The sequence below is a fragment of the Ranitomeya variabilis genome, chromosome 7, assembly GCF_051348905.1.
Source record: "Ranitomeya variabilis isolate aRanVar5 chromosome 7, aRanVar5.hap1, whole genome shotgun sequence".
Lineage (NCBI taxonomy): Eukaryota > Metazoa > Chordata > Amphibia > Anura > Dendrobatidae > Ranitomeya > Ranitomeya variabilis.
In genome coordinates, this window is record NC_135238.1 from 4,762,772 (window position 1) to 4,779,239 (window position 16,468).

Here is a 16,468-nt window from a genome sequence, read left to right on the forward strand (position 1 = left end):
TCACAGCGCAGCTTCTGGACTGACTGCGGGTCTCCCTGCAGAGAACTGTTCACACCCTGCAGGTATTGTCACCAAGATCTCCGCAATACAATCTGATGAACTCTGGGAGAAGACACAAACTCCGAGCAGATGTTCCCCTGGTCAGATCTGAACCCCGGACCCCACACTGCAAAACAACCAGCAAATGTATGGAGACATTACATCAGAGGAAATGTGCAAAACCGAAAGAGAAACTGGAGTCTGATACCAGACAGCGACAGTGCAGGAGGGAAACTGCACCCAGTCCTGCCGGATTACCAGCCGTCCCCCCGGACTCAGGTCTGACCCCCTGAACTCGTCTTCTAGCATTTTCTCCTGAACCTGACGAGTGGAGCATGAGGAGGACGGTATGTACAGTCATTAGGTTTGTCGTGAAGCCCGGAGGGGAGAGAACCTCGGTGTACAGAGATTTATCACTTTTTCCTGTGTAAGTTAGAATCTGTTGTTTTATATGGTTTTCATCCAAGAGGGAACAATGAATGGTGGAGTCAGGTAGAAGATCTCTGAGCACGAAGAGCAGGCGATTATTATATAACACTAAAGTCAGGAAGGAGCGTTAATCATCAGATAAACAAGAAACATACATACCATCCTACACAACAACCAACACTACAGCCGTACATCAGGAAACATACATACCATCCTACATAACAACCAACACTACAGCTATACATCAGGAAACATACATACCATCCTACACAACCACCAACACTACAGCCGTACATCAGAATACATACATACCATCCTACACAACAACCGACACTACAGCCGTACATCAGGAAACATACATACCATCCTACACAACAACCAACACTACAGCCGTACATCAGGAAACATACATACCATCCTACATAACAACCAACACTACAGCTATACATCAGGAAACATACATACCATCCTACACAACCACCAACACTACAGCCGTACATCAGAATACATACATACCATCCTACACAACAACCGACACTACAGCCGTACATCAGGAAACATACATACCATCCTACACAACAACCAACACTACAGCCATACATCAGAAAACATACATACCATCCTACACAACAACCAACACTACAGCCGTACATCAGAATACATACATACCATCCTACACAACAACCAACACTACAGCCGTACATCAGGAAACATACATACCATCCTACACAACAACCAACACTACAGCCATACATCAGAATACATACATACCATCCTACACAACAACCAACACTACAGCCACACAGCAGGAAACATACATACCATCCTACACAACAACCAACACTACAGCCGTACATCAGGAAACATACATACCATCCTACACAACCACCAACACTACAGCCATACAACAGGAAACATACATACCATCCTACACAACAACCAGCACTACAGCCGTACATCAGGAAACATATATACCATCCTACACAACAACCAACACTACAGCCATACATCAGAAAACATACATACCATCCTACACAACAACCAACACTACAGCTGTACATCAGGAAACATACATACCATCCTACACAACAACCAGCACTACAGCCGTACATCAGAAAACATACATACCATCCTACACAACAACCAACACTACAGCCATACATCAGGAAACATACATACCATCCTACACAACAACCAACACTACAGCTGTACATCAGAAAACATACATACCATCCTACACAACAACCAACACTACAGCCGTACATCAGAAAACATATATACCATCATACACAACAACCAACACTACAGCCGTACATCAGGAAACATACATACCATCCTACACAACAACCAACACTACAGCCATACATCAGGAAACATACATACCATCCTACACAACAACCAACACTACAGCCATACATCAGAAAACATACATACCATCCTACACAACAACCAACACTACAGCCGTACATCAGGAAACATACATACCATCCTACACAACAACCAACACTACAGCCATACATCAGGAAACATACATACCATCCTACACAACAACCAACACTACAGCCATACAACAAGAAACATACATACCATCCTACACAACAACCAACACTACAGCCGTACATCAGGAAACATACATACCATCCTACACAACAACCAACACTACAGCGGTACATCAGGAAACATACATACCATCCTACACAACAACCAACACTACAGCCGTACATCAGGAAACATACATACCATCCTACACAACAACCAACACTACAGCCATACAACAAGAAACATACATACCATCCTACACAACAACCAACACTACAGCCATACATCAGGAAACATACATACCATCCTACACAACAACCAACACTACAGCCGTACATCAGGAAACATACATACCATCCTACACAACAACCAACACTACAGCCATACAACAAGAAACATACATACCATCCTACACAACAACCAACACTACAGCCATACATCAGGAAACATACATACCATCCTACACAACAACCAACACTACAGCCGTACATCAGGAAACATACATACCATCCTACACAACAACCAACACTACAGCCGTACATCAGGAAACATACATACCATCCTACACAACAACCAACACTACAGCCATACATCATGAAACATACATACCATCCTACACAACAACCAACACTACAGCCATACATCAGGAAACATACATACCATCCTACACAACAACCAACACTACAGCCATACATCAGGAAACATACATACCATCCTACACAACAACCAACACTACAGCCATACAACAAGAAACATACATACCATCCTACACAACAACCAACACTACAGCCATACATCAGGAAACATACATACCATCCTACACAACAACCAACACTACAGCCGTACATCAGGAAACATACATACCATCCTACACAACAACCAACACTACAGCCATACAACAAGAAACATACATACCATCCTACACAACAACCAACACTACAGCCATACATCAGGAAACATACATACCATCCTACACAACAACCAACACTACAGCCGTACATCAGGAAACATACATACCATCCTACACAACAACCAACACTACAGCCATACAACAAGAAACATACATACCATCCTACACAACAACCAACAATACAGCCATACATCAGAAAACATACATATCATCCTACACAACAACCAACACTACAGCCGTACATCAGAAAACATACATATCATCCTACACAACAACCAACACTACAGCCATACATCAGGAAACATACATACCATCCTACACAACAACCAACACTACAGCCATACATCAGAAAACATACATACCATCCTACACAACAACCAACACTACAACCATACATCAGGAAACATACATACCATCCTACACAACAACCAACACTACAGCCCTACATCAGAATACATACATACCATCCTACACAACAACCAACACTACAACCATACATCAGGAAACATATATACCATCCTACACAACAACCAACACTACAGCCATACATCAGGAAACATACATACCATCCTACACAACAACCAACACTACAACCATACATCAGGAAACATACATACCATCCTACACAACAGCCAACACTACAGCCGTACATCAGGAAACATACATACCATCCTACACAACAACCAACACTACAACCATACATCAGGAAACATACATACCATCCTACACAACAACCAACACTACAGCCATACATCAGAAAACATACATACCATCCTACACAACAACCAACACTACAGCCATACATCAGAAAACATACATACCATCCTACACAACAACCAACACTACAGCCGTACATCAGGAAACATACATACCATCCTACACAACAACCAACACTACAGCCGTACATCAGGAAACATACATACCATCCTACACAACAACCAACACTACAACCGTACATCAGGAAACATACATACCATCCTACACAACAACCAACACTACAGCCGTACATCAGAATACATACATACCATCCTACACAACAACCAACACTACAGCCATACATCAGAAAACATACATACCATCCTACACAACAACCAACACTACAGCCGTACATCAGGAAACGTACATACCATCCTACACAACAACCAGCACTACAGCCGTACATCAGGAAACATACATACCATCCTACACAACAACCAACACTACAGCCATACATCAGGAAACATACATACCATCCTACACAACAACCAACACTACAGCTGTACATCAGGAAACATACATACCATCCTACACAACAACCAACACTACAGCTGTACATCAGGAAACGTACATACCATCCTACACAACAACCAACACTACAGCCGTACATCATGAAACATACATACCATCCTACACAACAACCAACACTACAGCTGTACATCAGGAAACATACATACCATCCTACACAACAACCAACACTACAACCATACATCAGGAAACATACATACCATCCTACACAACAACCAACACTACAGCCGTACATCAGGAAACATACATACCATCCTACACAACAACCAACACTACAGCCGTACATCAGGAAACATACATACTATCCTACACAACAACCAACACTACAGCCATACATCAGAAAACATACATACCATCCTACACAACAACCAACACTACAGCCGTACATCAGGAAACGTACATACCATCCTACACAACAACCAGCACTACAGCCGTACATCAGGAAACATACATACCATCCTACACAACAACCAACACTACAGCCATACATCAGGAAACATACATACCATCCTACACAACAACCAACACTACAGCTGTACATCAGGAAACATACATACCATCCTACACAACAACCAACACTACAGCTGTACATCAGGAAACGTACATACCATCCTACACAACAACCAACACTACAGCCGTACATCATGAAACATACATACCATCCTACACAACAACCAACACTACAGCCATACATCAGAAAACATACATACCATCCTACACAACAACCAACACTACAGCCATACATCAGGAAACATACATACCATCATACACAACAACCAACACTACAGCCATACATCAGGAAACATACATACCATCATACACAACAACCAACACTACAGCCATACATCAGGAAACATACATACCATCATACACAACAACCAACACTACAGCCGTACATCAGGAAACATACATACCATCCTACACAACAACCAACAATACAGCCGTACATCAGGAAACATACATACCATCCTACACAACAACCAACACTACAGCCGTACATCAGGAAACATACATACTATCCTACACAACAACCAACACTACAGCCATACATCATGAAACATACATACCATCCTACACAACAACCAACACTACAGCCATACATCAGGAAACATACATACCATCCTACACAACAACCAACACTACAGCCGTACATCAGAAAACATACATACCATCCTACACAACAACCAACACTACAGCTATACATCAGAAATCATACATACCATCCTACACAACATCCAACAATACAGCCGTACATCAGGAAACATACATACCATCATACACAACAACCAACACTACAGCCATACATCAGGAAACATACATACCATCATACACAACAACCAACAATACAGCCGTACATCAGGAAACATACATACCATCCTACACAACAACCAACACTACAGCCATACATCAGGAAACATACATACCATCATACACAACAACCAACACTACAGCCATACATCAGGAAACATACATACCATCATACACAACAACCAACACTACAGCCGTACATCAGGAAATCATACATACCATCCTACACAACAACCAACACTACAGCCGTACATCAGGAAACATACATACCATCCTACACAACAACCAACACTACAGCCACACAGCAGGAAACATACATACCATCCTACACAACAACCAACACTACAGCCACACAGCAGGAAACATACATACCATCCTACACAACCACCAACACTACAGCCATACATCAGGAAACATACATACCATCCTACACAACAACCAACACTACAGCCACACAGCAGGAAATCATACATACCATCCTACACAACAACCAACACTACAGCCGTAAATCAGGAAACATACATACCATCCTACACAACAACCAACACTACAGCCATACATCAGGAAACATACATACCATCCTACACAACAACCAACACTACAGCCGTACATCAGAAAACATACATACCATCCTACACAACAACCAACACTACAGCCATACATCAGAAGACTGTGGAGACCTGGGTGTCGTAACCAGTGCCTTCCCCCCTCCCATCACTCCCGTAATGAAACACACACAGTCCTAGGTGGGTTGAACAGGTCGGTCACAGTTTATTAATTAAATAAGCTGAGAAGGGCAATTACATGTCGTAACGGCCGCTCGCGCCGAGCTCCTGTCCGTGATCGACAGGGGAATTGGACCAACGAGCGACTACGACCTTTGCCCTCCTCCGCTTCTTCCGCCATGGAGGATCCCGTGTATTACCTACGCGGGACTCCGACCCCACCCAACACTTTTAGGGCCTGTTCAACCCCCTCCTGTAAACCAGACAGAAAAATATCGAGGCCAATGTCCGTTAGGTGAACTCCGTCCGGTCTTAATTGTGGCGTGTTATTCCTTTGTAGGTATTGGTGATGAATCACGACACCGCCTCTTGCTCTCACATATTTTCCGATCCGAGCATTGAATTTCACCCTTGTCCGTTCTATGGCTTTTTTATCTCTTGCACCACGCCATTCGGCCCGTGGTGTTATCTCCGACCACACCAGAATCATGTTCCTGAACAGACTGCTGAACCGTTCCGTATCCGTTGTCACCCATTTGTACAATTCGGCCACCTTTTGTTTTCCCAGGTCATTGCCGCCCACGTGTAACACCAATATCACCGGGCGTTCCACCATCCTTGCTATGCCAACCATCTCCTTGAACACCTGGTTCCACCGGAGGCCCCTGATACCCCTCCAGTTAACTGTTATTCCCGGGATGTAGAGATTTGTTCCTCCTGGCCGCAATTTGGCCCTCTTTTCGGCCCAGTGTACGTAGGAATCTCCTACCACCCAAACTTCAACCCCTGTAAGAGACAACACATGTTAATTAAGCAAGTCGGGTCTTATGTATCTGGCGAAGCATGCGGACTTCCAACGACCCATTCTCTGAACTTCGGCCTCCGGCGCTCCCGCCCTAGCTGCCTCTGTGGCCGCCCCTATCCGGAAAGAATGTGTTCCGTACTCCTTTGGATTTGCGCCGGTTTTTTCCAAGCATAGCTTGAACATTGCCTGGAATTGGTACTTGGTCAGAGGGGACCCGTCTGTATGAGTGAAGAAAAATCTACCAGCGTGTCTACATACGGCCTATGTTTTAACCATTTTTAGTGGGCAAGCTGGGCCATCTGTAGAGTTAACCAGGACCCATGTGCCCCTACCGGTGGGATCGCATTTGGATTTTCTAACCCTGATGCGCAGGGCGTCGCTGCATATAACTATGTCCTCGTTAATTAGGCCTCCTTCCGCCGCGTTTTTTGACCGCGGTAACAATTCGCTAATACGCAGTGCTCCGAAAAAAACGGTTGCAAAAGCTGCTGATATGAGGGCCGCCTCATATTGCGATGAGCAGACTGACGGGGATATCGCAATCAGGTCCTGCAATAGTCTCAGAGAAATGGGGCGGCGACATTCTTGGCTTGGCTGTAGCCTTTTCCAACCTTTTATGGCTTGTCTTATACAGAAGGATTTAGTAACGTCTACCCATCCCAATAATTGAAAGAAAAATGCTAGCCCCGATAATTTCCGTTGCGCCGTGGTGCCCGACGCCCTGCCTTCCCTCATCCGTAATAGGAAATCAGTTGTCACTGCGCTCCGTCACTTTCGTTGACTGGCCTACCCTGAATTAGTGAGCACCACTCCTCCCAAGCCTTACCATACACCTGCCAGGTAGCTGGCGAAACGGAGGCCCGGATTAAGGGCATCAATGATTGGCCACTGTGTCCCACAGGGACAGTGGACACAGAATACCCCGGGTTTGCACGTTGGGCTGCTGGATTCTGAAAGCCTGCCAATTGGAAAATAATAGAGGGTTAATGATATCATCATCTACTTCCGCCACCACAGTGGCTCTACACCAAATATTGTTTTCAAGGCAAATCAGCGCTAGCCGGCGCAAGAGAGCGAGTATGGGCAGGGATGAAGAAGACATGTGATTTAAACTCTTTGCCGTTTTCGTATTTTTTGTTTGGAAACGAATGTTCGTGTTCCTCAACTGAACGGCCCATATCTCCAATGCTGCTACCACCGCAAACAATTCCCATAGGGCCGGGTCTTGCCCCCATTTTGTTGTCGTCCATCTCTCTGGCCAACCCGATTTGCACCATTGGTTTTTATAAATTGCTGCAAATCCCTCTTTTTTGTTCCACCCTACAGTCAGCCCTAAATCCTTGCTTGCGATCTCTCTTGCCATAACGCACGTGTGACCGTTGTACGATTGCAGGAACGTTTGCCATACTAGCAGATCTGCTTTCAGCGATCGAGTGAGCCTGATTCTATGGCCGGGCTGAGAAGAGCCTTTTGTTGCCAAGGATAATCTGCGCGAGAATGCTCTGCCGACCGGCATTACGCGACAAGCGAACGTTAGTAGGCCCAGTAATGCCTGCATTTGCTGGAGGGTTACCTTATTAACCACGCGGAAGCCTTTCAACATTTGTAGGGTTTTTAGTATTTTATCCTTTGGTAATCGGAAAACCATTGAAGTGGTATCTATTTCGATGCCCAAGAACGGCAATACATTACATGGTCCCTCCGTTTTTTCCGGTGACAATGGCACGCCGAATTCGAGTGGGATATGTTTGAATTTTTCAAGTAGCTCGGAGCAGAGTTTAGAGTTTCTGGGGCCGACGAACAGGAAATCATCGAGGTAGTGAATTAGGGATTTACTGCCCGTTTCGTACCGAACTACCCAATCTAGGAATGTGCTGAATAGCTCAAAATAGTGACAAGAGATGGAACATCCCATCGGGAGACACATGTCGAAGTAATACAGCTGGTCCACTTTGCAGCCCAGAAGGTGGAAACATTCGGGGTGCACGGGTAGTAAACGGAATGCCGATTCAATGTCGGATTTGGCTAGCAGGGCGCCGGGTCTGGCCGCCCGGACCAATTCTACCGCTTTATCGAAAGATGCATACGAGACGGAAGCTTCTTCTGGGGAAATTGCGTCGTTAACCGAATCGCCTTTTCCACTACAGCCGTACATCAGAAAACATACATACCATCATACACAACAACCAACACTACAGCCGTACATCAGGAAACATACATACCATCCTACACAACAACCAACACTACAGCCATACATCATGAAACATACATACCATCCTACACAACAACCAACACTACAGCCATACATCATGAAACATATATACCATCCTACACAACAACCAACACTACAGCCGTAAATCAGGAAACATACATACCATCCTACACAACAACCAACACTACAGCCATACATCAGAAAACATACATACCATCCTACACAACAGCCAACACTACAGCCATACATCAGAAAACAAACATACCATCCTACACAACAACCAACACTACAGCCGTACATCAGGAAACATACATACCATCCTACACAACAACCAACACTACAGCCATACATCAGAAAACATACATACCATCCTACACAACAACCAACACTACAGCCATACATCAGGAAACATACATACCATCCTACACAACAACCAACACCACAGCCGTACATCAGGAAACATACATACCATTCTAACCAACCACCAACACTACAGCTATACATCAGGAAACATACATACCATCCTACACAACAACCAACACTACAGCCATACATCAGGAAACATACATACCATCCTACACAACAACCAACACTACAGCCATACATCATGAAACATACATACCATTCTACACAACAACTAACACTACAGCCGTACATCAGAAAACATACATATCATCCTACACAACAGCCAACACTACAGCCATACATCAGAAAACATACATACCATCCTACACAACAGCCAACACTACAGCCATACATCAGAAAACAAACATACCATCCTACACAACAACCAACACTACAGCCGTACATCAGGAAACATACATACCATCCTACACAACAACCAACACTACAGCCATACATCATGAAACATACATACCATCCTACACAACAACCAACACTACAGCCATACATCATGAAACATACATACCATCCTACACAACAACCAACACTACAGCCATACATCAGAAAACATACATACCATCCTACACAACAACCAACACTACAGCCATACATCATGAAACATACATACCATTCTACACAACAACCAACACTACAGCCATACAGCAGGAAACATACATACCATCCTATAGAACAACCAACACTACAGCCGTACATCAGAAAACATACATACCATCCTACACAACAACCAACAATACAGCCGTACATCAGGAAACATACATACCATCCTACACAACCACCAACACTACAGCCGTACATCAGGAAACATACATACCATCCTACACAACAGCCAACACTACAGCCATACATCAGAAAACAAACATACCATCCTACACAACAACCAACACTACAGCCGTACATCAGGAAACATACATACCATCCTACACAACAACCAACACTACAGCCATACATCATGAAACATACATACCATCCTACACAACAACCAACACTACAGCCATACATCAGAAAACATACATACCATCCTACACAACAACCAACACTACAGCCATACATCATGAAACATACATACCATTCTACACAACAACCAACACTACAGCCATACAGCAGGAAACATACATACCATCCTATAGAACAACCAACACTACAGCCGTACATCAGAAAACATACATACCATCCTACACAACAACCAACAATACAGCCGTACATCAGGAAACATACATACCATCCTACACAACCACCAACACTACAGCCATACATCAGGAAACATACATACCATCCTACACAACAGCCAACACTACAGCCATACATCAGAAAACAAACATACCATCCTACACAACAACCAACACTACAGCCGTACATCAGGAAACATACATACCATCCTACACAACAACCAACACTACAGCCATACATCATGAAACATACATACCATCCTACACAACAACCAACACTACAGCCATACATCATGAAACATACATACCATCCTACACAACAACCAACACTACAGCCATACATCAGAAAACATACATACCATCCTACACAACAACCAACACTACAGCCATACATCATGAAACATACATACCATCCTACACAACAACCAGCACTACAGCCATACATCAGGAAACATACATACCATCCTATAGAACAACCAACACTACAGCCGTACATCAGAAAACATACATACCATCATACACAACAACCAACACTACAGCCGTACATCAGGAAACATACATACCATCCTACACAACAACCAACACTACAGCCATACATCATGAAACATACATACCATCCTACACAACAACCAACACTACAGCCGTAAATCAGGAAACATACATACCATCCTACACAACAACCAACACTACAGCCATACATCAGAAAACATACATACCATCCTACACAACAGCCAACACTACAGCCATACATCAGAAAACAAACATACCATCCTACACAACAACCAACGCTACAGCCGTACATCAGGAAACATACATACCATCCTACACAACAACCAACACTACAGCCATACATCATGAAACATACATACCATCCTACACAACAACCAACACTACAGCCATACATCAGAAAACATACATACCATCCTATACAACAACCAACACTACAGCCATACATCAGGAAACATACATACCATCCTACACAACAACCAACACTACAGCCATACATCATGAAACATACATACCATCCTACACAACAACCAACACTACAGCCATACATCAGAAAACATACATACCATCCTATACAACAACCAACACTACAGCCATACATCAGGAAACATACATACCATCCTACACAACAACCAACACTACAGCCACACAGCAGGAAACATACATACCATCCTACACAACAACCAGCACTACAGCCATACATCCTGAAACATACATACCATCCTACACAACAACCAACACTACAGCCGTAAATCAGGAAACATACATACCATCCTTCACAACAATCAACACTACAGCCATACATCAGGAAACATACATACCATCCTACACAACAACCAACACTACAGCCATACATCAGGAAACATACATACCATCCTACACAACAAACAACACTACAGCCGTACATCAGGAAACATACATACCATCCTACACAACAACCAACACTACAGCCGTACATCAGGAAACATACATACCATCCTACACAACAACCAACACTACAGCCATACATCATGAAACATACATACCATCCTACACAACAACCAGCACTACAGTTGTACATCAGAAAACATACATACCATCCTACACAACAACCAGCACTACAGTTGTACATCAGAAAACATACATACCATCCTACACAACAGCCAACACTACAGCCGTACATCAGGAAACATACATACCATCCTACACAACAAACAACACTACAGCCGTACATCAGGAAACATACATACCATCCTACACAACAACCAACACTACAGCCGTACATCAGGAAACATACATACCATCCTACACAACAGCCAACACTACAGCCGTACATCAGAAAACATACATACCATCCTACACAACAAACAACACTACAGCCGTACATCAGGAAACATACATACCATCCTACACAACAACCAACACTACAGCCGTACATCAGGAAACATACATACCATCCTACACAACAGCCAACACTACAGCCGTACATCAGAAAACATACATACCATCCTACACAACAGCCAACACTACAGCCATACATCAGGAAACATACATACCATCCTACACAACAACCAACACTACAGCCGTACATCAGGAAACATACATACCATCCTACACAACAACCAACACTACAGCCGTACATCAGGAAACATACATACCATCCTACACAACAACCAACACTACAGCCGTACATCAGAAAACATACATACCATCCTATAGAACAACCAACACTACAGCGGTACATCAGAAAACATACATACCATCCTACACAATAACCAACACTACAGCCATACATCAGGAAACATACATACCATCCTACACAACAACCACCACTACAGCCGTACATCAGAAAACATACATACCATCCTACACAACAACCAACACTACAGCCGTACATCAGGAAACATACATACCATCCTACACAACAACCAACACTACAGCCATACATCAGAAAACATACATACCATCCTACACAACAACCAACACTACAGCCATACATCAGGAAACATACATACCATCCTACACAACAACCAACACTACAACCATACATCAGGAAACATACATACCATCCTACACAACAACCAACACTACAGCCATACATCAGAAAACATACATACCATCCTACACAACAACCAGCACTACAGTTGTACATCAGAAAACATACATACCATCCTACACAACAGCCAACACTACAGCCGTACATCAGGAAACATACATACCATCCTACACAACAAACAACACTACAGCCGTACATCAGGAAACATACATACCATCCTACACAACAACCAACACTACAGCCGTACATCAGGAAACATACATACCATCCTACACAACAGCCAACACTACAGCCGTACATCAGAAAACATACATACCATCCTACACAACAAACAACACTACAGCCGTACATCAGGAAACATACATACCATCCTACACAACAACCAACACTACAGCCGTACATCAGGAAACATACATACCATCCTACACAACAGCCAACACTACAGCCGTACATCAGAAAACATACATACCATCCTACACAACAGCCAACACTACAGCCATACATCAGGAAACATACATACCATCCTACACAACAACCAACACTACAGCCGTACATCAGGAAACATACATACCATCCTACACAACAACCAACACTACAGCCGTACATCAGGAAACATACATACCATCCTACACAACAACCAACACTACAGCCGTACATCAGAAAACATACATACCATCCTATAGAACAACCAACACTACAGCGGTACATCAGAAAACATACATACCATCCTACACAATAACCAACACTACAGCCATACATCAGGAAACATACATACCATCCTACACAACAACCACCACTACAGCCGTACATCAGAAAACATACATACCATCCTACACAACAACCAACACTACAGCCGTACATCAGGAAACATACATACCATCCTACACAACAACCAACACTACAGCCATACATCAGAAAACATACATACCATCCTACACAACAACCAACACTACAGCCCTACATCAGGAAACATACATACCATCCTACACAACAACCAACACTACAACCATACATCAGGAAACATACATACCATCCTACACAACAACCAACACTACAGCCATACATCAGGAAACATACATACCATCCTACACAACAACCAACACTACAACCATACATCAGGAAACATACATACCATCCTACACAACAACCAACACTACAGCCATACATCAGAAAACATACATACCATCCTACACAACAACCAACACTACAGCCATACATCAGAAAACATACATACCATCCTACACAACATCCAACACCACAGCCGTACATCAGGAAACATACATACCATCCTACACAACAACCAACACTACAGCCATACATCAGGAAACATACATACCATCCTAACCAACCACCAACACTACAGCCATACATCAGAAAACATACAAACCATCCAACACAACAACCAACAATACAGCCGTACATCAGAAAACATACATACCATCCTACACAACAACGAACACTACAGCTATACATCAGGAAACATACATAGCATCCTACACAACAACCAACACTACAGCCATACATCATGAAACATACATACCATCCTACACAACAACCAGCACTACAGCCATACATCAGGAAACATACATACCATCCTATAGAACAACCAACACTACAGCCGTACATCAGAAAACATACATACCATCATACACAACAACCAACACTACAGCCGTACATCAGGAAACATACATACCATCCTACACAACAACCAACACTACAGCTATACATCAGGAAACATACATAGCATCCTACACAACAACCAACACTACAGCCATACATCAGAAAACATACATACCATCCTACACAACAACCAACACTACAGCCATACATCAGAAATCATACATACCATCCTACACAACAACCGACACTACAGCTATACATCAGGAAACATACATACCATCCTACACAACAACCAACACTACAACCGTACATCAGAAAACATACATACCATCCTACACAACAACCAACACTACAGCCGTACATCAGGAAACATACATACCATCATACACAACAACCAACACCACAGCCGTACATCAGAAACAGTGTAAAATCAGCCAACACTAAGACAACAGCCAACAACAGGAAACACATACCATCCTAGACCACAACCAATACTACAGCTACACAAGAGGATTAGCGTAAAACCAGACAACACTAACATAACGGGAAACATAGCATTCTACACAATAACCAACACTACAGCCATATATCAGGAACAGCGCAAAACCAGCCATCACTAATACAACAACCACCAACACTAAACATACATAACGTCCTACACAACCAACACAAGAGCCATACAGTATGAAAAGCATTCCACAACCAGCGCATCGGCCAGGACTGAAACAGCAACCATAAAACAGGAAACACATACCTGCCAACACAACAATCAACACCAAAGCAGCAACCTTACAGCAAAAAACAGCAGAAATCACAACAATCCACACCAACACAACAGCCATACAGCAGGAAACAGCCACTGGATATGAATCCATTTCTCATAGAAAATAGGTGAGCAAATTAAGGTCCAGCTCCCAGATCAGAACATAAGGGACAGTGGTAGCTGCAGTCACCTAAACTGCGGCAGTGAGGGTCAGGCGGCTGCTGCAAAGGCTCCTAAAATGATCACACTTAGGGACCATGATTCCAGCACAACAAAACAGCAAAATGTGAAGAAGTACATTGCTGCTGATCGACCTCTAATCAGTGTGAGAAATATTCAGCATGTGACATGACGAACCCTGGAAACCAGGACTTCTGCTGTAGTATTGTGGTGGTAGCGACTTTTCCTCTGGACACAATCAATGAGTCCTAATCAGCTTTAATTATTGATTTCAGATAAAACCCTTTGGTGAGAAACATTTCCATGTGGCCATCTGCTCCAGGGATAATGAGGCCAACTTCCAATGGCTGAAGGACCTGATGAGAAGAAGCAAGAAAGTGAAAAGTGCAGACACCGTGACTGTGACCAACGACTCCTCGCGCTTCTCCCAGGAGATGTCACAATTCACATTCGCTGTCTTATATCACACGCGGAAACGGGGACGAATAAACGTCACAGACGTCACCGACTCTCTGTACGACGA

At 43.3% G+C, this 16,468-nt stretch overlaps 1 protein-coding gene across 2 annotated transcripts in view; it reads left to right on the forward strand.

The window, feature by feature from the left end:
• The first annotated feature begins 24 nt into the window (after positions 1 to 24).
• Positions 25 to 16,468, forward strand: part of LOC143785058 (uncharacterized) — a 26,495-nt gene continuing 10,051 nt past the window's right edge. The window contains exons 1-2 of one of the 2 annotated variants that reach the window (XM_077273721.1): positions 25 to 386; positions 16,221 to 16,468. The exon at positions 16,221 to 16,468 is cut by the window's right edge and continues 29 nt beyond it. In XM_077273721.1, coding sequence (XP_077129836.1) covers positions 375 to 386; positions 16,221 to 16,468 — 260 coding nt within the window. In that variant the 5' untranslated portion in view covers positions 25 to 374. The remainder of the gene's footprint in view (positions 387 to 16,220) is intronic. The other variant, XM_077273720.1, reaches the window with a different exon arrangement.